This window comes from Hemicordylus capensis, chromosome 1, assembly GCF_027244095.1.
Source record: "Hemicordylus capensis ecotype Gifberg chromosome 1, rHemCap1.1.pri, whole genome shotgun sequence".
In the NCBI taxonomy this organism is placed as follows: domain Eukaryota; kingdom Metazoa; phylum Chordata; class Lepidosauria; order Squamata; family Cordylidae; genus Hemicordylus; species Hemicordylus capensis.
This window is the reverse complement of record NC_069657.1, coordinates 115959663-115984313: the sequence shown is the minus strand read 5'-3', so window position 1 is coordinate 115984313 and position 24651 is coordinate 115959663. Positions and strand designations below refer to the sequence as shown.

The following is a 24651-nucleotide window of genomic DNA, read 5'->3' as shown; positions in this document are numbered from 1 at the left end:
ACAGGAGAACCACAGAAAGTACTTGTGTTTCATGGTAGGCAAGGAAATATATCAATACAATGTACTACCCTTTGGCCTAGCAACAGCCCTGAGGATATTCACAAAATGTATGGCAGTGATCATAGCCTACCTTTGGACCCAGGGCCTGTCCGTCTTTCCATACTGGACAATTGGCTCCTCACTGCAAAAATAAAGGACCAATTATTATCACAAATACCATGCGTAACAACTTTATTGAGCGACCTAGGAGTTCAAATCAATTGGAAACTACGCATGGACAACCCATACACCGAGTTCCATGAGGATAAGGTGGTGATGCATATAGATCCAGAATTTCAAACGAAGATAGTCAGACTTCCATCTTAATCAGGATGTGATTCTTGAGACATTTTCCAGAAACCCATCTACTATGTTAGAACACTCAATGCATTGTCTGGATGTATGCAGAGCACTGCTGTTCTACTTAAAAGGAACTAGGTAAATTAGAAGGACAAAACAATTGTTTGTATGCTTTAAGGGTTGTCAGAAAGACCACTCCCCATCACGCAACTTTCACATTGGCTAGTAGAAATTATTTTAATGGCCCATAAGTGACAGAAGGTGGCTCTGCCAAATTATGTCAAAGACCATTCTACTCATACAACTTCAGTGGCACATACGTCAAGAATAAAATACAAGGACATATGCATGGCTGCGTCTTGGTCTTCAGACCAGACTTTTATAAAACATTATGCTATGGACGTATGATCTGCAGCGGCAGCCAATTTTTGACGGGCAGTACTTAAGAGGGTGCTCCAATAGCTTGCGGCTCCCACCACCACCACTGCAGAAGCTCATAAGTCGCCCATTATTTATGGTTGTCACTGGATCACTATCCAGATAAACAGGTTGCTTACCTGTAACAGATGATCTGGTAGTGATCCAGCAACATTAATAAAACCCACCCATCTGAGCCCACTGCAGAGCGCAAGCTGATATATATATATATATATATATATATATATATATATATATATATATATATATATATATATAATAATATAAACACCTAAATTGTTGGCCAACAGAAACTGAATAGGAGGATGCCAAACTGCTGATATTAATGGGCACAGATCACATGCAGCCGGCGGTTGGGGACGTCTTGAGGAGCTAACAAGTTTTACCCAAAGCGATTTGCGCAGGCGCAGATCCCCATTATTTATTAATGTCTCTGGATCACTACCAGATCATCTGTTACAGGTAAGCAACCTGTTTTTACCTAATTGTTCTACAGGAAGTTGTATTTCACTTGTGTTGAAGGTACTTGGGTATGAAGTAATTAGTGTGTGTTTTTCTCTTGTGCCATGCATCTACTTTTTTAAGAAGGCAGTAGTGTTGTGTGTATGCCTGCTACTCACATTGACATTTTTATGTTTATGTGAGTTTATTTTTTTATGCCTAGCCTTTAGGTGTTTTGCTTAAATAAAAACAGATAAAAACAAAATAAATAACCCATTAAAACAATTAAAAACCATTAAGGAGGGAGACTGGAGAAAGTAAGCTGTGGCTTTTACTATCAAGCCTCCTTTGTTGAATAGCTGGGAGCCTTAGAGCTGTCCCTCCCCACCCTTTGTTTGCCGGATGGACCAACTTAGCCCAGCATAGTTCTGCTGCCTAATTTGGATTCTCCCTTTCCTCAAGTTCTTTCCTCAATTCCTCCCTTTACCACCTACAGGCACTGACTGATCACATCACCCCTACCCAGGGTCCTTTGTGAGAGGAAGGATTCTGGAGACTATTTAAGGGAAGGGCAGCGGCAGGCAGCACAGCTAGCCTGCAGGCGGCCACCAAAGGAGGCCAGCCTTTGGTGCCGGGCTTCGGTGTATGGCTGAGGGTTGGGCTGAGGAGTTGCAGCAGTAAGTGGCACACTTTGTTACTGAGATTGGGTAATGTGTTTGGGTTTTCCTGGAGATGGGGAGACAGGGGGCGCCTTCATTGAATGTGGGACAGCTATTCTGGTGGTGGTGGGGAATAGAAGTAACGTTGGCAGGTCAGCAGGCCGTTCCAGGGGAAGGGTAGTCAGAAATTTAATAGCTGTCTCCCCTTCCAGCTGCCCTGCCAGCTCTTTGACCTCAGGAAGCATTGCCAACAACTCACATAGCCTTACCTTGCTCCTCTGCAATGCCAGGTCTGTCCCAAATAAGCCAGAGCTCATCTGAGATTTGATTATGGATGAAGGGGCCAACCTGGTTTGTATTACTGAGACTTGGTTGGGGAAGCTAGTGTTCCAGTTTGGTCCCAGCTTCTCCCTCCAGTATATTCTGTAGAGGAGCAGGTGAGGGGATGTGGGCGGGGAGGTGGAGTGGCTGTGGTCTATAAGGATAACATCTTCCTTACCAGGATCCCTGTCAGGGTATCAGACCATATTGAATGCGTCTACTTAAGTTTGGGGACCAGGGATAGATTGGGACTTCTGTTGGTGTACCAATCGCCCCGCTGCCCAACTGAGTCCCTTACTGAGCTCATAGACTTGGTTGCAGGACTTGTGTTGGAGTCTCACAGACTTTTGGTGCTGGGGGACTTCAATGTTTGTTTCGGGACCAACTTGTCACCGGCAGCTCAGGAGTTCATAGTGGCCATGACAACTATGGGCCTATCCCAAGCAGTTGGATCGACGCATATTGCAGGTCACAGGCTTGATTTGGTCTTTTACTCTGATCAGGGTGCTGTTCCGTGGGTGGGGACTCCTGTGATTTCCCCATTGTCATGGATGGACCACCATCCGGTTAAGGTTGGGATTACAACTATTTCCCAAATCTGGAGGGATGAGGGGCCTATTAGATTGGTCTGCCCGAAGAGGTTATTGGATCCAGTAGGATTCCAAGAAGCCTTGGAAGAATTTAATGTTGGCTTTGCTGGTGATCCTGTTGATGCCCTGGTTGAGAATTGGAACAACTTGCTCACCAGGGCAGGAGACACGATTGCTCCTAAGCGTCCTCTCCGACCCGTTTCAAAATTGGCCCCTTGGTATACGGACGAGTTACGGGGGCTGAAGCGGCAAGGTAGGTGACTGGAACGCAAGTGGAGAAAGACTCGACTCTAATCTGACAGATTGCGACATAGAACACATTTAAAGATCTATGCTTGGGCGATACATGCAGCAGAGAAGCAATTCTTTTCTGCCTGTATTGCTTTTGCAAATTCACATCCAGCTGAGTTGTCCAGGGTTGTGAGGGGGCTAGTATCTGCCCACCCTCCCTTGAACCAGAATTTGGAAGCATCAGTCACCCGCTGTGATGTGTTTAATGAATTTTTTGCAGACAAAATCTCTCGGATTCGGGCCGACCTAGATGGAGACTCCACAATTAATATGATATCTGAACTGGAGGTGTCCAACAACTCGTCTTATGCGATTCTATCGGATCGGTTTCAGTTTGTGACTCCTGAGGATGTGGACAAGATGCTTGGATTGATGAGGCCCAGCACTTGTTCTCTTGATCCTTGTCCAACATGGCTTGTTCTATCTAGCAGGGAGGCTGTTGTAGGCGGCCTGGTAGAAATCATAAACACTCCTCTGAGGGAGGGCAGGATGCCTCCTGGTCTTAAGGAGGCAATTATTAGACCTCTTCTAAAGAAAGCTGCATTAGATCCCTCAGAGTTGAGCAATTATAGGCCTGCTTCCAACTTCCCATGGCTGGGCAAGGTAATTGAGAGGGTGGTGGCCTCTCGGCTCCAGATGGTCTTAGAGGAAACTGATTATCTAGACCCATTTCAAACTGGTTTTCGGGTAGGCTATGGGGTGGAGACTGCCTTGGTCGGCCTGATAGATGATCTCCAATTGGGATAGATGATCTCCAGTTGACAGAGGAAGTGTAACTCTGTTGGTCCTTTTGGATCTCTTGGCAGCTTTCGATACTATCGACCATAGTATTCTTCTGAAACGTCTGACGGGGTTGGGGGTGGGAGGCACTGTTTTACAGTGGTTCTGCTCCTACCTCTTGAGCAGGTTGCAGATGGTGTTGATTGGAGATTGTTGCTCTTCAAATTCTGAGCTTAAGTATGGTGTCCCCCAAGGCTCCATACTCTTTCCAATGCTTTTTAACATCAACATGAGACCGCTGGGAGAGATCGGATTTGGAGCTGGGTGTCATCAGTATGATGACACCCAGATCTACTTCTCTGTGCCAACTTCTTCAGGAGATGGCATATCTTCCCTAAATGCCTACCTGGAAGCAATAATGGGCTGGATGAGGGAGAATAAACTGAAGCTGAATCCAGATAAGACGGAGGTACTTATTGTGCGGGGTCAAAACTCCAGAGACGATTTTGATCAACCTGTTCTGGATGGGGTCACACTTCCCCAAAAGGAACAGGTTCGCAATCTAGGAGTACTCCTGGATCTACACCTCTCCTTGGTTTCTCAGGTTGAGGCGGTGGCCAGGGGTGCTTTCTGTCACCTTCGGCTGATATGCCAGCTGCGCCTGTTGCTTGAGATCAGTGACCTTAAAACAGTGGTACATTTGTTGGTAACCTCCAGACTTGACTTCTGTAATGTGCTCTACTTGGGGCTGCCTTTGTACATAGTCTGGAAACCAGTTGGTTCAGAATGCGGCAGCCAGTTTGGTCTCTGGGTCATCTCGGAGAGACCACATCACTCCTTTGCTGATGGAGTTACAATGGCTGCCAATAGGTATTCAGACAAAATACAAAGTGCTAGTTATAACTTATAAAGCACTAAATGGCTTGAGTCCTGGGTATTTAAGAGAGCGTCTTCTTTGCTACAAACCCCACTGCCCATTGAGGTCATCTGAGGAGATCTGTTTCCAGTTACTGCCAACTCGTTTGGTGGTCACACAGAGACGGGCCTTCTCGGTTGCTGCCCTGAGATTGTGGAATGCGCTCCTTGCTGAGACAATCCTACCTATTTCTGGCAATTTTAAAAAAACTTTTGAAAACCCATTTTTTACCCAAGCTTTCTCAGGTTTTTTTTTTTAAACTGTTTGTTTAATTTTATGGTTTTTAAATAATTGTATTGTTTTAACTTTTATATGTGTTATATGTTGAACTGTTTTAACTTTTATATATGTTTTAATTGTTGTTAGCCGCCCAGAGACGTAAGTTTGGGCAGGGTATAAATTTGATAGATAGATAGATAGATAGATAGATAGATAGATAAATAACTGAAGGCCAGGCTAAAAAGATGTCCCTCTAGGGCGCTTTTAAAGACTGGTAAAGATCTTAGGTATCTACAGGGACCACATTTCACAGTCCAGGAGCAACTACAGAGAAGGTCTGATCCCAAGTGGCTGTCAGGTGCACTGGCGGCAGCCGGAGACAGACCTCTCTCAATAACCTTACTGTGCGGTGGGGATCATGCTGAAGAAGTGCTCTCCCAGGTAACCTGGCCTTCAGCTATTTAGGACTTTAAAGGTAATTAACAGCACTTTATATTTTGCCCAGAAGCATGTCAGCAGCCAGTCCAGCTGTTTTAAAACAGGCATAACATGGTATATCTGAGGAACCCTGAGAGTGATCTGGCTGATGCATTTTGAAATAACTGAAGTTTTCAGACTGCATACATTTGTCTAGTAAATATTACACTTCTTTCTTTTTCTGGAGCATGCTTTTCTTTGAACAAAGTGTACTTCTTGATAGCTGAACTACATCTCTTCCTTAGATAAGACATCTTAAAAAAATTATTTTAACATTTTACATTCCTCCTTTCACACAAAATGATCCAAGGCAGCTTACAGTGATTCAATAAATGCAATGCAACCAATTAAAATATAGACAATATAAAACCACACTGGCACAGAGGAATGTCCCATCTAAAAATTCCAATTGATTCATGAAGTTCCAGTTCATATAGAATCATTTCATTTTTAGGAGACTAAACGTATCTTTAAAATATCTAAATTTCTAATAAGAAAATGTGTGTGTGTATAAATAAAAAAATTTGGTTTAAAAATTTAAAAATCCATGATTTTATTTTTATTTTAAAAGTAATTTTTTATCCACCTGGATAAGAGTTGTGAGAAGTATTTTGAAAAAGAACATCTTTACCTATTGCCAAAAAGCCAGTAGTGAGGGTGCTGATTTGGCTAGGGATTTTTTCAGGCCCAGTGCCACTGCCAAGAGGGTCCTCTCTTGCAAGGCTCCTGATGAAACTTTACAGTAGGGTGTCCCTGAATGATATTTTTGAGGAGGCAGATTTGTCTGGAATAATGGTTCTTCAGGTATCCTGGACCCAAGCAGCTTAGTGTGTTAAAAGTAATAACCAGCTCCTTGAATCATGCCCAGGAACTACCTGGTAACCACTGCAGTCAAATGAGCAGAGGTGTAATATGCTCAGAGAATCCATATCTGTCAGGATTCTTGCAACTGCATTCTGGACCAGTTGAATTTCTGGAGGGTCATCAAGCTTAGCTCCATGGAGAGCACATTGCAGTAATCCAACTGAGTATGTACTGTAGAACAAGCTCTGATTGAGACAAGCTTGGACATAGCTTGTTTACCAAATGAAGGTGAACAAAAGCTTTTATACTATAGCAGATGATTAGATATCCAGGTGCTATCCTGATCAAAACAGCTGTTGTCAGATTTAATTTCAGTTTGTGAAACCACATCCAACCGTTCACTGATTCCAGACAACAATTTAGAACATTGATCATCCCCCCCACCCCCGGTTGGGGATGGGACCAATATATACAATTGGGTGTCATGTCATCTGATATTGATAGCACTCAATAACAAAGCCCTGGATAACCTCCCCCAGCATGCATGTAGATGTTTAAAAGCATGGGGGAGATAATAAATCCTTATGGGACATCAGGCCAAGTTGTGAAGAAGCCCTTCAGAAATCTACCCTGAAGGAAGCAACAAAGTCATGGTTGATGATTCTGAACTCTGTTGAACCACTAGCACAACAGCACCAACAAAGATACACTTCTGTACAGTTCTCAGTACAGCGCGTCCACTAACGCAACCAAGGTAGTTTCAGTCCCATAACCAGTCTTAAAACCAGATTATAAAGGGTCAAGATAATCCACTTCATCCAGGAAGCTCTGGGTCTGGGTTCCCACTGCTTCCACAAGCCATTTCCCCCAAAATGGCAAATTGGGCAGTCGGCAGAATATTTCATAATCAAGACAAGGCTTCTTCAGTAGAAGTCACTGCCAATTTTAGTCTTGATGGCATTGTGCCCTCCACCAAAGAAGCATTAATCACTCCCCCAACCCACTTAACCAGATCCCTTCTGAGTGGGCAAGGTTTGAGCATGCAATCAACAACAGCTGGGAATCCCTGTTAGAGGGAACACTGAATGCTACTTGTCTAGGCTTCAAGCTGTTGACCTGGAAGGAAGATGCAGATCTGGATTGCAGCGGGTGGTGGATGCTAATGTTGTCCAGTATAGACAGAAGACTGTTTGTCTCCAGATACTGAACATCTCTTTTGTTTTCTACTATGACAATTTTCTCTATATTCAGGCCCCTCCTCCCTGATTTTACAACTGACAAAAACCAAAATAGGAACATAGGAAGCTGCTTTATGCTGCCTTATGCTGAGTCAGACCATTGGTCCATCTAGCTCAGTATTGTCTACACAGACTGGCGGTGGCTTCTCCAAGGTTGCAGGCAGAAGTCTCTCTCTCAGCCCTTTCTTGGAGATGCCAGGGAGGGAACTTGGAACCTCAGATGCTATTCCCAGAGCAGCCCCATTCCCTTACGGGAATATCTTACAGTGCTCTCACAAGTAGTCTCCCATTCAAATGTAAGCCAGGACAGACCCTGCTTAGCAAAGGGGACAATTTATGCTTGCAACTGCAAGACCAGCTCTCCTCCCAGATGTTTTGGAGATGCAAACCGGTACAGTTACTTTTAACTTTAGCAGTTTGCAACTCCATCTAATATGGGTTTTTTTTAGTAATTGTTTAAATAAGTTAATACTTTTATTTATGTTTATATTCTGTGAATATACTAAATAGTACAATGAATCCTTTTAGAATAGTTTGAGTAGTTCTGGTTGCTCCACCTCCAAAACAGTATGGCAGAACTGGACAAGATGTAGAAAGGGCAATTACAGAAACTAGAGGAATGAATCCTTTTGTAAGAGAGAGGATGATAAGGTATATAAAATTATGCATGCAGTGGAGAAAGGGGATTTAGTGGTGTCCCCAGCTTTTATAGTACCAGAACCTAGTATTTCTATTTAGAGGTACAACAGTATAGTTATTGTGAGCATTAATTCTGGCTGAACACCTTATACTACAGAAATGGAAAGTTAAGGATACTCTTGAGATAAACAATGGATTTCTGATTTATTGCTTTTGGCAGCTTATGAGAGAATTGCTTATTTTAAGAGGGGCGCTCATGACAAGTTTCAGGTAATTTGGGAACTGTATGCATTGTGATAAATTGTAGAAAGTGGTGTTGAGAGATTTATTTATTTATTTGAGACATTTAATATACCCCCCACTCCGAAGACTCTGGACGGTGCACAATAACAATCACATTCTGTGACTGGTCTTCCTTTTTGGGGGGGTGGGGATGAGATTTGGATAGGAAAGAGTTTGCATTTGTGTACTTTAAAAAGCTGAGAGGGAAAAGGTTTATTGTGCTGTAAGATGAAAGAATTTTATAGTTTGTTTATCCTAATGTACAGTATGTACTAGAAAATGTTAGGGATGTGAACAAAACCGGCTTGGCCTGTTTTGTTCGAGTTCAAACCGGCTTTGAACCAGGGTGGGGTGTTTGGTTTTGGTTTTGCTTGAACCCCCCTTCGGTTTGGTTTGAACTCAAACCCAGTTCAAACTGGGTTTGGAAGGTTCGCCATAGGCTATAATGGGGATTCAAACTGGCCCATTGTAGCCTATATAGAACACCTAGTGGCACAAAACTGGGGTGGGCGGTAGGCACCCATGGGTGCCTACCACCCACCAAACCCCAAGACAATCAAACACTTCTCTGATTTTTGGTGAATTTTTGAAGATATTTCCCCCCAGTAGGGAATAATGGGGATTTGTGGCAGCCCCAAAGTGGCAGGACACTCCAAAGTGGATCTGTGGGCACAGCAGGGCTGGTCTCAATGCCCCCAAACCACCCCCAACTTGATAGGATTTACTGTTGCTTAATCAGGAATTTTTAAATATTATTTTTTGCCTGCATTGGTGAGCCTTCTCATTCATAAGAACAGTGTACTATGACCTTTAATTACTGTTAACTCAGAGTAATACAGCAGCTAAGTCAGTAGGTGAAAGGTCCCTCAATGCAAACTGGAAAGAATTTAGGGGCAAGGCAAACACCAACACACTGTTGCTGAAGGAGAGAACTTAAAGTAGCGCACACCAGGTCCTTCTCCAGCTCTTCTCTTCGTGTGTACAATGCATACCTTTTGCTTGTGGGGAAACACCTCAGACTGTGTCTGGTCCACCACATCTTTGCTGGAGCCCACAGGGGGTGACACCAGCAGCACCAGCAGTGTGCATGCGTGTTTGCATTTGGTGTGTTTGTGTGTGTGCTAGTTAGAAGAGGGGAAAGAGAGGGAGGAGTGGGAAGGGTGGCTCAGAAAAAATTAAAGGGAGAGGAAGGAAGGTCCAGCTCAGAGTGGGTCAGAGGCCACACACACACACTACATGCTTTGGCGGGAGACCACTTTCTCATCATGGTGCCGGACCAGTGCATGCGTGTCAGGTGTGTGTGTGTCAGCAGAACCAAATGAGAGGGAAGAGAGGAGGGCTCAGAAAAAATTAAAGGAATAGGAGAGTCCGGCTCAGAGATGGGTCAGTGGAGGCCACAAATGAAGCATTGTGGTGGGAGACCACATACTCATCATGGCCGGTGCATGTGTGTCTGGTGTTTGTGTGTGCATGTCAGCTGAACCAAATGAGAGAGAAGAGAGGAGGGAGGGGTGGGGTGCGGCATTGGTATACAAATATGTTAAATAAATAGATAAATACAGTGCAATATATACAAATCAAAAGAACAGAAGGAGGGAGAGAGGGAGGGAGGTAGCAATGCAGGTGGGGTGGGGGTAGTTGGAGGGATGGGCCACCAGGCCCCAGGTGGGCCTGGGCCCTGGCAAAAGAACTTGGGAGGAGGAGGTGCAGACAGGAAAAATGGGGCAGGAGGTTAAAAAAATCTAAAGCAAAAAAACAGGAGGGAGGGAGGGATGCAGCAATGCAGGTGGGGTGGGGGGTAGTGGGAGGGATGGGCCACCAGGCCCCAGGTAGTAGGCCCTGGCCAAACAAGGGAGAAGCAGCAGGAAAAATAACACAGACGGAGAGGAAAAGGTTTAAAAAGGGGAGAGCAGGTAGGCAGGCAAGGCAAGAGAAGGGAACACAGGGGATAGGATTTTTAAAAAGCAGCACAGCTAGACTGCAAGGACTCACCAGCTCAGAGAGCACACAGGCCAGAGCCAAGCAGCAACCAACTGCAGCCAGAGAGAATTTTCCAGGCCCAGAGGCTTGGGTTTAAATAGGTTTGAAACTCCCTCCTTTGGGAGCCCCCACCTTTGCATCCCCCCCGCCCCAGACAACAAGGGTGGCAACTCTCAAGCACTGGCACAGTCTACCAGAGAGCCAGACTGATCTCTGGCCAATCACAGAATCAATAGCTCAGCCAATGCAAAGTCAGCAAATTGAGCAAAACAAGCCTCACAAAATGGAGGATGGATGATGAGCGGAATTGAGCAAAACAAAGTGTCAAAAAATGGAGGACAGACCTGAAATGGCCCATACGAGATTCGAACCGGTTCGAACATCCCTAGAAAATGTTTCATCTGGTCTGAAAAATTATTTGGGTGAATTCAGACAACCCACAGCAAATCCCATCTGGTGTGAACCTTTGATTCTCACAGGCAGGTGCTCTCAGTGCGAGCTGCAACTTCCACTCGGATTATGTCATTCCAACCCACCAGTGTACGGTTCCCAAGCCACATTTCCCTCTGCCATCCTTTGCAACCTACATTTAAAGTTGGACGGCAGAGGGAAGTGTGGCTTGGGAACCAGACGTCGGTGGGTTCGGATGTTACAATTTGAATGGAAGTTGCAGCTTGTGTCTGGGGTGTGCACTCATGGGAACCGGAGGTTTTCACCAGCAGGACTTCTTACCAGTCATGTGAACCCTCCTTTAATATAAGAAAGAAAGAATACAAGAACCTGGGGTTATGGAGTGAAACTGATTGTCAAGTGCTTCAGGACAGATAAGAAAAAGTATTTCGTTACCCTATTGACTGCCTGTGTGACATACAAGTCATGGTGGCAGTGTGGAATTTCCATGTTGCACAGGCAGTATATTTCCAAAAACCAGTTGCTTAAATATTTAGCTTGGGGCGGGATGGATGGGAGATGGCCTGTGGTGGAGCATGATGGAGAGGTTAATGAAACGCTGGTGTGGAGGGTAAATGTGGAAAATTATTATTGCACAGTACCATCAGTATAAATGGTGATTTACAGAGTTTGTGAACAAAAGGAATGGGGTGGAGCTGCCACAAAGAAGCTTGTTCATGGTCCTCTAAGTCATAACTTTTGTATTTCTTTCTCCTAGAGCAAAGAAAGTGTCTGTCTGTCTGTCTAAGATTTCTTTCTCCTAGAGCAAAGAAAGTGTCTCTGTCTGTCTGTCTGTCTGTCTGTCTGTCTGTCTCTCTCTCTCTCTCTCTCTCTCTCTCTGAATCCCTAGGATACAAGTCATAGTTAGAGGGTTGTCTGAACTGAACTTAAGTGTACTGGAATGCTGTCCTGGCTCTTTCTTATTAATGTCTCTTGTGCAAGTAGAGTTAAAAATGACTTGGTATTCAAGAAAATGATACTCTCCTCTCCCCCTGCCCCCAAATGAAATCCATACAATATTAACTGTTGTCTTCCTAGGAAGTTGGCAGGTTTTATGAGATCATGTTTATATGACCAAAGCTGCATTACCTGTCCAGAGTATAATATTTATTTAGCCTTCTAGCAAAATGTCTCTTAAGTTTACTATAGTATTTGTCATACAAATCCTTCTCTGGTAGAACAGCAAATGTGTTTGGATAATCAGAGTGCTCTAATAGGATTGCATGAAGATAAAAGGATGGCTCCCAGTTGATTCTGCTATAGGTTATGTAGCACAGATGTTATGGCTTCTAACAGGAGGTCAAAGAGTCCTAGGGTTGAAATGGAAGAGATTTTGTTTGTGCCTGTTGCTCTTGCTGCCCCGCCCCCGGGTGCCTTGAAAGCTGCTTACTTTTTTTCAAGTATTGCATTGTAAGAACACTGATAAATATATTCCAAAATAAACTGATGCTGTGTGTGCACATAAAAATTGGCAAAGATTAAAATGTTCGAAATAGGGTGGCTTTTTGTAATGTGTGTTTTCTTTCATTATAGATTGAAAGTGCTGCTGATGAACCTAGAGTGCTTTGTATAATACAAGATATTACTAATTCTACGACGGTGAATGAACGCATCACTTTGAACTTGCCTGCCTCCACTCCAGTAAAAAGACTGTTTGAGGATGTGGCCACTAAAGCGGGCTATGTTAATGGAACATTTGATTTATTTTGGGGGAAAGGAGTCAATGTTGCCAATACGGTAAAAACAACTTTTTCACTTAACAGAGAGAATAGAAGTTTGTGCATTTTTTGTGAAAATCTTGTAGGAATGTTGGCTGTCATATTTTTCTCTACCTTATAGAATATTTCTCAACATATGTCTGTGAACTCATTGGATGTCCATAATCTTATATTTCTGCTTGTTGCTTGTCTTTTTTATGTAGAATCATAGAATGTTGGAGTTGGAAGGGACCTTGGAGGTCTTCTAATCCAACCCCCTGCAGGAAATTGCTACAGCATACTTGATAGAAGGCTGTGCAGCCTCTTGTTTGAAAATCTCCAGCAAAGGAGAGCCCACCAGTGCACAAGACAAACTGTCCCATTGTCAAACAGCTCTTATATTTAGGAGACTGTTCCTAATTTATTTATTCAATTTTTATACCGCTTTTCATAAGGTATCCCAAGGTGGCTTAGAAAAAGTTAAAATATAACAAATCTCCATAAAAATCACATTTAAAACCTTAAAATTATTTAAACTGTAAAAACTATAAAACACCAAAAAGCAAACACCATAAAAAACAGAAGCAGGAGAACAAAGCCATCTGACAGACCCTATAGGGTAAAAGCCTGAATAAATGAAAAAGTATTTAGCTTTTTAAAAGCAGCCACAGATGTCAAAGAGTAGACATTCACTGGGAGATTATTCCAGAGGCTGGGGGCAACAACAGAGGAGGCCCTATCCTGCGTGCATGGCAATTTAGCCTCGTTCATCATTGGAACACGGAGCAAAGGCCCCTCTGACAACCTTGTTGGGTGGGCAGAAACCCAGCTAGGTTAATGTCTAGCCTAAATCTCTTCCTTGTAATTTCAACCCATTGGTTCCAGTCCTGCCTTCAGGAGCAATAGAGAACAAGTTCACTCCTATGTGACATTCCTTCTGATATTTGAAGGTGGCTATCAAATTCTCCACAATAATAATAATAATAATAAAGTTAAAAGAAAAAATGGATGTGAATACATCAGGAGGGTTAGAAAAATCCTCAAGTCCAAATTCAATGGCAGGAACACCATACAAGCCATAAACACCTGGGCTATACCTGTTATCAGATACACTGCAGGAATAATAGACTGGACCCAGGCAGAGCTAGAGATGCTAGATCGTAAGACCAGGAAAATCATGACCATCAATCATGCTCTGCACCCCCACAGTGATGTCAATAGGCTAGACCTCCCTTGCAGCTCAAGTGGAAGAGGAATGCTGCAAGTCCTTCAAACAGTAGAGGAGGAGAAAAGAGGCCTTGAAGAATATATCAATGAAGAAGAAGATTGAAGAAGATGCACTGAAAATGGTCAATAACGAGAAACTGTTCAACACCAATGAAACAAAGCAGGCCTACAAGAAAGAACAAGTCAAGAACCGAGCAGAAACTGTTCAACACCAATGAAACAAAGCAGGCCTACAAGAAAGAACAAGTCAAGAACCGAGCAGAAAAATGGAAAAATAAGCCACTGCATGGTCAATATTTGCACAATATAACTGGAAAATCAGACATCACCAAGACCTGGCAATGGCTTAAGAATGGCAACTTGAAGAAAGAAACAGAGGGTTTAATACTGGCTGCAGAAGAACAGACACTAAGAACAAATGCAATAAGAGCAAAAGTAGAAAAATCCATCACAAACAGCAAGTGTCACCTTTGTAAAGAAAAAGATGAAACAGTGGACCACCTAATCAGCTCTTGTAAAAACATCGCATGGACTGACTACAAACAAAGGCATGACAAGGTAGCAGGGATGATACACTGGAACATCTGCAAAAAATACAAGCTACCTGTAGCCAAAAATTGGTGGGACCATAAAATTGAAAAAGTTGAAGAAAATGAAGATGTAAAAATATTATGGGACTTCCGACTACAAACAGACAAACATCTGCCACACAATACACCAGATATAACTGTAGTCAAGAAGAAAGAAAAACAAGTTAAAATAATCAACATAGCAATACTAGGGGATAGCAGAATAGAAGAAAAAAAAATCACAAAATACAAAAATCTACAAATTGAAATTGAAAGGCTGTAGTGGCAGAAAAAGACCAAAATAATCCCAGTGGTAATTGGTGCCCTGGGTGCAGTTCCAAAAGACTTTGAAGAGCACCTCAACACCATAGGGACCACAGAAATCACCATCAGCCAATTACAAAAAGAAGCTTTACTGGGAACAGCCTATATTCTGTGACGATATCTATAACAACAGCAACAACATTGATAATAAAATTCAGCCATTCCAGGTCCTTGGGAAGGACTCTATGTCTGGATAAAACAAACCAGTCAATAACTCCTGTCTCACTGTGTAAATAAATAATAACAACAATTAGCTTAACCCACCCAGAGCATCTGTAGTCTGGTACTTGATTGCTCCCCTCACCCCTGCAACAGCCCCCCTCACCTCAAAGATTTCTCTGCCCTCATCTGAGTTGCACTCCTGCTCCTCTTCCATCCCTTTACTCCATCCCCCTCACCCCTCTTGGTCCCAGCTGCAGTGTTGTGGTGCCTATTGGCCAAGCTGCAGCCTCCTATCCCCAGAGACCTCCCTATCCTCACCTGAGTCCTGCTCCTACTCCTCCCTACAAGATCAGCAGCTGCAGTGGTTGATCGGGCTCTTTCTTGCTGCCGCCACCACCGTAGCTGCTCTTTCTTCTCAGGCCGCTAAGAGGCCCGGGCCTGTCCCTCACCCTGCCTTTTCTCTCTCCTCTTCCTCCCTTTCCCCCCTCTTTTTCTCCTCCACTCGCTTCCCCCCCTTCCTCAGTGAGTTAACAGATCTTGTTCATCTTGTTTCCTCATCTAATTCACACAACGGCAGTCTCCTTCTTCTGAAAGGAGAAGGAGACTCTTCTCTTCACACACCCCTGCCCACTATCCATATATACATACACACCTCTCCTCTACAATCAAGAACATATTCCGACCAGTAACAGTTGACTTTAACCATCACAGGCTCCTCCTCCTCCCTATCTGCATATGGAATCCCCACTGCCCAATCACTATGGTGCTTTTGCTTGCAAACTCTTGCGAGAGATGCTATGCACATGATTATCCATGGATATGCCTTCGAGAATTTTATAGATATAGATAGATGATGATGATGATTGGTGATGATTAATAATATGTATTTGTTAGACACCCCATAACAGCTTAATGGGGGCTCACAATAATTCACTGGTAAAAAGCATCCGGTACAAACACATAAAACAAGACAGATAAACTGCAATAGAAAATACAATATAAAAACTGCAATAGAAAATACAATATAAAACATTTTAAGACCTTTAAAAAACAAACAATGTTTAAAAGCCTGAGTGCACAGAAAGGTCTTTATCTATCATCTAAAAGAACAAAGTGACGCCGCCAGGTGAGCCTCACTGGGGAAGCTATTTCATAGATGGGGTGCTACAATTGAAAAGGCGTTTCCCTAGTAGCCACTAGCCTCACCACATTTGGCAGGGGCACTTAGAACAGGGCCTCCAAAGAAGATCTTCAGATCTGAGTTGGGACATATGGGATAAGGCGCTCTCTCGGGTAACCTGCCCCCAAGCTGTTTAGGGCTTTAAATGTTCAAACCAGCATTTTGAATTGGGCCCCAAAATGGGCTGGGTGCCAATGCAGCTGGCACGATATGATCGAAAGCTCATTCCCAGTTAATAATCTAGCAGCCATGTTTTGGACCAACTGCAGTTTCCCGACAGTTTTCAAAGACAGCCCCACATACAACACATTGCAGTAATTTAAGTAGAGTGGTGGACTATGACCAGGAAGACTTGAGTTCAAATTCCCATTCAGCCATGAAGCTCACTGGGTGACGCTGGGCCAGACACTTGTTTCTCAGCCTAACCTACCTCATAGGCTTGTTGTAAGGATAAACATAACCATGTACACCACTCTGGGCTCCTTGGAGGAAGAACAGGACATAAATATAAGTAAATAAATAGCTGTGGCCATACTATCTCCATCCAGGTAAAGTAGCAGCTGATATCAGCCAAAGTTAATAAAAGGTGCTCTGAGTCTTCACACAACACATAGGGAAGGCTACCAAATACAACTCAACTTATCTAATTCATCGCATGTACTCTAAACCACCCAGGTGGTGCTACAAATAGCAATTAATTACATTAACGTTCAGAGAAATTCATTCTGCAAAATAATAATAGACTCCTGTAGTCTACTTTTAAACTCACCCCAGATTTATAGACCTGGTTTAATTCCTACCTAGCAGAATTCACCATGTCTGTGGACAGCTCACCTTTAGCTAATCCGCCCTTTCACTTAAGCTCATTCGTACTGAGTGGGATCTTTTCTATAAATACAATATAAGAACCACCAGAGTGTTTAAGGACTATATCATACTGCAGGGAAAGCTAGGAGTAAAACTTTTGCCTCAGAAAACGACCTTGTAGATAATGTCTCCAAGGAAATGACCTCAGTAAACAGCTCACAAAGGGCCTTTCTGAATTCCAGCAAGATTAATTCCTTATGGCCTGCAGTGTGAAGATTACAGGTGAAGACACAGGCCTTGTGAAACTTAAAAAAACTACTTGCAGCTGCTCAAAACCAAACACAGCCATTGACAATTCTTTCCCCCTTCTCACTCTGAATTTTCAGAGAGTGATATGGATATCCAACCTCTTCAGGTTATTCCAGAAGGACTCAAGAGTGCTACTCACCGACTGATGCTCCAAGGCTACATCATACCCAGATCAATGAGAAAACTGTCAGTTCACTCCTCTGACTTTAATTTTGACTCTGCATTAGAGGCTGGGGACAGTGAAATGGATATCACTGACCCCCCCCCCACACACACACTGCAGCACCAGCCAATTAGAGGAGTGGGGTAACCTCTTAGCTTGCCCAATCCCAGGTGCTTATACTTCCATGCACGCTCCCTTCTAGTTTTGCAGAGCCCCAGGCAGATTTCATAGATAACCCTGTAGGAAGGGGCACCTGCATCATCCGTACCACCTCAAGAGCTGCAGTCGCCTCATGCAAGTGCTGGTGGATCAAGGGATGGGGATGCATCACCTCCCCCACTGCTACCAGATACAGCAACCCCAGAGTAAGGGCCCCCACATCATACACACAATGCCAAGATGCAACCCCCAGGAGCCCACTGGAGACACATGCATCAGAAACTCATGATTATCCCACAGCAATACCAGTGAATGGGGCCGCATGCCCATCATCACCCTGCCCAATGTGCCCCCTGGAGCACTGGTGGAGCCACAAGAGCAGCATCTGACCAATGCACCCTTTGGAGTACCATCTGATCCAACCACATCAGAAACTATCCACTCTGATTGTGTGACCCTGTTCACTCAATCTATCACTCCCTGGGTTATCCCTTTGGGAACCTCTACACTGACACACACTAATAAAACCATAGACTGACTCTCCAAAGACTAGCATAAGATCTTGCTTCTGAATGTGGCAGGTTGGCACTCCAGCTGCAGGGACGTATCCTTCATAGACTTCATCTCTAAACACAACATCATAATGGTGCAGGAAACTTGGACATCTGAAGACCTCACACTCAATGGCTTCAGTGCATACTCATTGGGAGCAGAAGCCAGCACAGGAATAGGCAGTCCTAAAGAGGGACTGGGAGTGCTAGTTTCTACCACCCTGTACGCTATGTCAGTAAGACTCTCTTCACTTAAATAATACGCTATGGCTGTAACAATCCATTTCAGACACTGTACCCTGCTAATAATCAACATCTACCCAGGTCAGGAAACTGAGGTTTGAACTGGAAAGCTATTGAACTGACCACCCCTCTACCTTCTTCAATGCGTATACAATGGTGGTGATCTTAATGCCAGATTAGGCACTCGTGATGATACTATATGCACACGCTATCAGTGAAGCCTAACCCTGAAGCAGATACTCTCCCTCTCACATGCTACTCGAAGGACAAGAAGCCAAACTCTGCAGGACTCTGTCCAAATGGCTAACAGACTTAACTTCTGCATCCTTAATGGCTCCCTCAAAAATGACTATGCTGCTGAATTCATCTTCTGGGATGGGACCAAAATGAGTGTCATTGACTATGTAATTGTCTCTGGAAACTTGCTCCAATTTGCAGACCACTTTGAGGTCATCCCCCAATTTGACAGTCTCCCTATGCCTAAAACCCTTTGCCCAGCAGCCACTTGCTGAGGCACTATATCAACCACAAATTCCACCAGTGGGAAGAGCCTCCTGTATTAAATGGCCTCCCCAACTGGACAAAGCAATGACAGAACAACTCCCCTCAGAACACCTTCAGTGCATCCACCTTTCTCTGCTCTCTGCAGAGCCCTACATCTCAATCTTGGAGGGCTACAGCAACCCAGAATAGGAACTACAAAAGCACTTAACTCATGAAAACACTGCTCGCCCCAAACGATGCCTGCATCCCTCCAAACCATGGTTTGACCTAGAATGTGTTGAAGCAAATGAATGAATGAATGAATGCTCATTGCCAATTACAGTGCCTATAAAACCAATATAAGACCAACCACTGCACAGGACCTTCTTAAACAAAAGAGACAATACAAAAAACTATAAGAGACAATACAAAATTTGTCAGGAATTGACTGCCAACAAGTTAAGCGGGGCCATCACTGCTTATACCTGTACCGATGCCTCTGATCTCCTGTTCCCCAATCCTACAGTTTTTATCTTAATTTGAACTCAAAATTATAATATAGCTGTTAATCTCTTAGCTTCTATGTTTTACCTTATCACATTTTAAATTTTTAACCAGTTTCACAGCTTTTCATAGTTTTATAGCAATATGATTTTAGCATGCTATTGTCACTGACTTCACAGCTCTCACTGGCATTGACTGTTTCTAAACTCTGATTCTATAGTTTTACTCTTTTGCTTGTGACAACAGTTTTTTGTTTGCCTTATGCTGGTTAAAGACCATAATGAATGTGATTGATTGATTGATTGAACACCTTGTCCACATCCTTGGGCACCAGATTGATAGATGTTTATTATGGTACTTGACCAGATACAAATAACAATAATTACAGTTCATCTACATTGAGTACAATACATCTGTTACATTAAGCCCATTTAGATAAGAAAGGTTCAGCTAGTATTGAATAAGAAAAGTCCACTAGTATCGGGCACCAATAATTGAAACTCTTTAGCAAAAGAGTAAAACTGGACCAGATGATAGTCTGGACACTTCACCCAATGACACTGCATTAGTTGTAGAGTTCAACTCATTATGAATGTGAGCTACAGGTGAAACTCGAGAAATTAGAATATCGTGCAAAAGTTCATTAATTTCTGTAATGCAAATTAAAATGTGAAACTGATATATGAGATAGACGCATTACATGCAAAGCGAGATAAGTCAAGCCTTAAACTTGTTATAATTGTGATGATCATGGTGTACAGCTCATGAGAACCCCAAATCCACAATCCCAGAAAATTAGAATATTACATGAAACCAATAAAACAAGGATTGTCAATAGAACAATATCGGACCTCTGAAAAGTATAAGCATGCATATGTATTCAGTACTTGGTTTGGGCCCCTTTTGCAGCAATTACTGCCTCAATGCGGCGTGGCATGGATGCTATCAGCCTGTGGCACTGCTGAGGTGTTATGGAAGACCATGATGCTTCAATAGCGGCCTTCAGCTCTTCTGCATTGTTTTGTCTCATGTCTCTCATCCTTCTCTTGGCAATGCCCCATAGATTCTCTATGGGGTTCAGGTCAGGCGAGTTTGCTGGCCAATCAAGCACAGTAATCCCATGGTCACTGAACCAGGTTTTGGTACTTTTGGCAGTGTGGGCAGGTGCCAAGTCCTGCTGGAAAATGAAGTCTGCATCCCCATACAGCTCGTCTGCGGAAGGAAGGATGAAGTGCTCCAAGATCTCCTGATAGACGGCTGCGTTGACCCTGGACTTAATGAAGCACATTGGACCAACACCAGCAGATGACATGGCTCCCCAAATCAACACAGACTGTGAAAACTTCACACTGGACTTCAAGCATCTTGCATTGTGTGCCTCTCCATTCTTCCTCCAGACTCTGGGTCCTTGGTTTCCAAATGAGATGCAAAAGTTGCTCTCATCAGAAAAGAGGACTTTGGACCACTGAGCAAAAGACCAGTTCTTTTTTTCTTGAGCCTAGGTAAGACGCTTCTGACGTTGTTTGTTGTTCAGGAGCGGCTTGACAAGAGGAATACAACATTTGAAGCCCATGTCCAGGATCCGTCTGTGTGTGGTGGCTCTTGATGCACTAACTCCAGCCTCAGTCCACTCCTTGTGAAAGTCCCCAACACTTTTGAATGGCCTTTTCCTGACAATCCTCTCCAGGCTGCGGTCATCCCTGCTGCTTGTGCACCTTTTTCTTCCACACTTTCCCCTTCCACATAACTTTCTATTAATGTGCTTTGATACAGCACTTTGGGAACATCCAACTTCTTTTGCAATTACCTTTTGAGGCTTTCCCTCCTTATGGAGGGTGTCAGTGATGGTTTTCTGCACAACTGTCAAGTCAGCAGTCTTTCCCATGATTGTGATTCCTAATGAACCAGACTGAGAGACCATTTAAAGGCTCAGGAACCCTTTGCAGGTGTTATGGATTGATTAGCTGATTGGAGTGGGACACCTGGAGCCTAGACTGTTGAACCTTTTCACAATATTCTAATTTTCTGGGATTGTGGATTTGAGGTTCTCATGAGCTGTACACCATGTTCATCACAATTATAACAAATTAAGGCTTGACTTCTCTCGCTTTGCATGTAATGCGTCTATCTCATATATCAGTTTCACCTTTTAATTTGCATTACTGAAATTAATGAACTTTTGCACGATATTCTAATTTTTCGAGTTTCACCTGTACTTTATCTTAAAAGTGCTATGAAAATGCATCACAGCATGCTACCGAGGGTTCTACTACATCTTGCCCTTCAGAAGGCCCTGCACCACCCTGTACTAGACAAGACTGAGATGATGCAATGGTAGAAAGAAAGGAAAACTTCCTCCAAGCTGCCACAGAATAGGCACAATAATGAGCTCTTACCAGGTTTGCTCTGACTCCCTCTGATTTTTCTGCCACTTGTGCTCCAGCCATCTCCCAGCTTGCTGCTTCATCCTCTGCTCAGGTATATACCAAGGTACTGTATGGACTCTGCTTTGCAATAAAGTGTGCTTTTGGTGGTGATCATGTCAACCGCCTGAGCTATCTCTCAGTTCTAGAGAACAACTAGAGCTTTGACAGGAGTGTCTGCCATTCCAGGTGGAAAATCCCCCAAAGCCCTCAGGCATCTATCAGTCTCAGAGAACAGATTATTTTAATTGGTCCCCTGCCCTTGCAGAATGGTATAACTGTTGAAACACTAAACTACAAAAGGAAATGATCTGACTCTGACAAGGACATGACACATACCCCACTTTCAAATCACCATCCTCCTGCCCAGTTGAGAAAACCTGATCCAAAGTGTGCCCCAATTCATGTGTTGGACCAGTAACGTGGGGACAATCCTACTGTGGCCATGAAGTCTTGAGCCACCCCAGGCAAGGCAGCCTCAGCATGGATGTTGGTCACCCAAAAGAGTCATTCTGGGAGTTTTCAACACCAAATCTGAAACCATCTCCAAGACCACTTATTAGTCTCTTTTCCAGGCTAAACATACCTAGCTCCTTCAACTCATAGGACTTGGTATCCAGGACCCCGCCCTTCCCACCATCTTTGTTTCCCTCGCTTGAACCTGTTCCTGTTTATCAATGTTCTTCTTAAAATGCAGTGCCCAGAACTGGACACACACAAGTCAGATCTGATCAGTGCCTAACAGAGTGGAATGATTATGTCTTGGGATCTGGACATATGCTTCTGTTACTGCAGCCTAAGATTGCATACAATTTTTTAGCAGCTCATCACACCACTGACTCATATTCAACTTGGAATCTACTAAGACAGATAGGTCCCTTTCAGGTTTCTGCCATGCTGTACTCTATCTATCTATCTATCTATCTATCTATCTATCTATCTATCTATCTATCTATCTATCTATCTATCCACCACCTGATATACAATCCAAAATACAATATAAAAACAATAAAAAACAAAACAATTTCACAGAATAAAACAAACATTTTAAAATTATTTTTTATTAAAAGCCTGAGAAAACAGGTGTGTCTTAAGTGTCTTTTTAAATGCAATCAGAGATGGAGAAACTCTTATTTTGACAGGGAGTGCATTCCAAAGCCCTGGGGAAGCCACAGAGAAGGCCCAGTTCCGAGTTGCTACCAGATAGCCACTGGCAACCATAACCAGACCTCCACAGAAGATCTTAATAGACAGCAGGGTTCATTACAAAGGAAGTGCTCTCTTAACTACTTTGGACCCAAGCTGGGCACTTGTGCATTTGATTTTTCTTAAATGTAGGTCTTTACGTTTAGTTCTGTTGAAATTCATCCTGTTGGTTTTTGGCCCAATGTTTGAGCCTTTGTGCATACACATACATAGTTTGGTTTTATCAGTTGAATTATGGAAGGAAAATGTTAAAAATAATGCTTGATTCATTAATGAAAGAAAGTACAAGAGTGGTGAGAACTGGTATGAACTTTTTAAAAAACCACACCTATATCTAAAGCTGTATCTAGAGACTGAAGGTTGTTTGTCAACTTTCTGGCTGCCATCCACCCATGTTTGGCTCAGAAGAGAGACAGGACAGCTAGGCTGGCACCTCTGCTTTGCATGGGAAGGGTGGAAAGGTCTGGGCTACAGGCTAATAACAAATGAGTGGTTAAATAACTTTTCTGTTTTGATATCTATTTCTGAAGCTTAGCATTTGGGCAATTTAAAAAATCATGCCTAATCTGAGTTTATAGTGTTGTTCTTTGCTAGTGTGCCAGGTAGGCAGAAAATACTTGCTTGATTTCTTTAAATCAGTGTGTGATAGTATCACTGATTTTTTCCAACATTGAGCTGTTACATACTGTTAATCCTTGAATGTACATAAGGTAGGTCAATCACCAGTGTTCTAGTCTGCCAACAAAATGGAGTGCAGATCTCCTATTTATTTGTACACTGTCAAAGACCAAACATGAAAACATATTTAAAAATGCGTAAAATATAAACACCTAATATAATTAGGAGTTGACTGTAGGAGCTCCCTGTCCTGTGCTTTTCCTCCCCTTCAGGGCACACCACTCTTTAAGTGTGTGTTTGGTTCTGTATATGTTATAGCAGCTCTTAAATTGTAATTACAGCTCTTCTGAAGCCTATGAACTTTGTATTGGATGTTTAGGTTCTAATGCTGTTACACTGGCCATTAAGTAGATCAATATTCAGGAAATGTATTAAGTATCAGATTGTGGGCCTGTTTTTCTGTTTCAGCAGTGGATTAGCAGACAGATATGTGAAGCTTTTTTGGGGGGTCCATAGGCTTTTGGTTGAAACAAAAAATGTTTCAACCTCTTCAGAGAGGCGCCAAAAAAATTCAGTGAAGAGTGAGGGGTTCCCTTAAGAGGAAGCGGGCAGGTCCTACCTACACCTCCTCCAAGCCCCTGCCACCCCAAACCGCCACACTGTGGCGCTGTTCAGATGGAAATACCTCAGTGCAAGAGGCAGCTTGTGCCGCTTTCTCCTTTAAAACAGCGTGCTGCGGTGACAGGATGCTTCCCCAGCATCCCTCATGCGGCGTTGGCACATAAATGGCATTGGTGCATGCACTGGCACCATTTGCGGGGCCAGCATGCTGTTGCATGATGCTGGGGAACCATCCCGTCGCCACGGCGCGGTGTTTTAAAGAGGAAAGCGGCACAAGCTGCTGCTTGCATGGAGATATTTCTGGTTGAACAACACCATGATGGGGTGGTGCAGGGTGGCGGGGGTTTGGAGGATGGGCAGGTAGGACCTGCCCATCTCCTCTTAAGGGAACCCCTTGCCACCTTTTGGATGGCACCAAAGCGTTTGGGTGCACATCCCTAGTTCCCCCCCCCCGGTAAGTGCTGAATGTAGCTAAAATATGCTGATTAGCAACGATATTTCAGTTTGTTATATAACTTCACATGTAGTGCTGGAAACGTTGCCCACCTCCTATCCTGTGATCTGAGTCTCAAAACAAATAGTAGATGAATTTGTGGTAAAC

General features: G+C 43.4%; 1 protein-coding gene and 1 long non-coding RNA gene across 8 annotated transcripts in view; one reads left to right on the top strand and one right to left on the bottom strand.

Moving 5' to 3' along the window:
* The window catches only part of USP47 (ubiquitin specific peptidase 47), a 107476-nt gene that overhangs the window by 14529 nt on the left and 68296 nt on the right, over positions 1–24651 (top strand). For all 4 annotated transcript variants that reach the window (XM_053286441.1, XM_053286438.1, XM_053286437.1 and 1 more), the window contains one exon: positions 12338–12541. In XM_053286441.1, the coding sequence (XP_053142416.1) occupies positions 12338–12541 (204 nt within the window). The remainder of the gene's footprint in view (positions 1–12337; positions 12542–24651) is intronic.
* LOC128340787 (uncharacterized) overlaps positions 1–24651 on the bottom strand; it is a 45763-nt gene that overhangs the window by 11261 nt on the left and 9851 nt on the right. For 3 of the 4 annotated variants that reach the window (XR_008313956.1, XR_008313953.1, XR_008313955.1), the window contains exon 2: positions 131–181. This is a non-coding gene — a long non-coding RNA (uncharacterized LOC128340787). Of the gene's footprint in view, positions 1–130; positions 182–16797; positions 16918–24651 lie in introns of those variants that run through there. The other variant, XR_008313954.1, reaches the window with a different exon arrangement.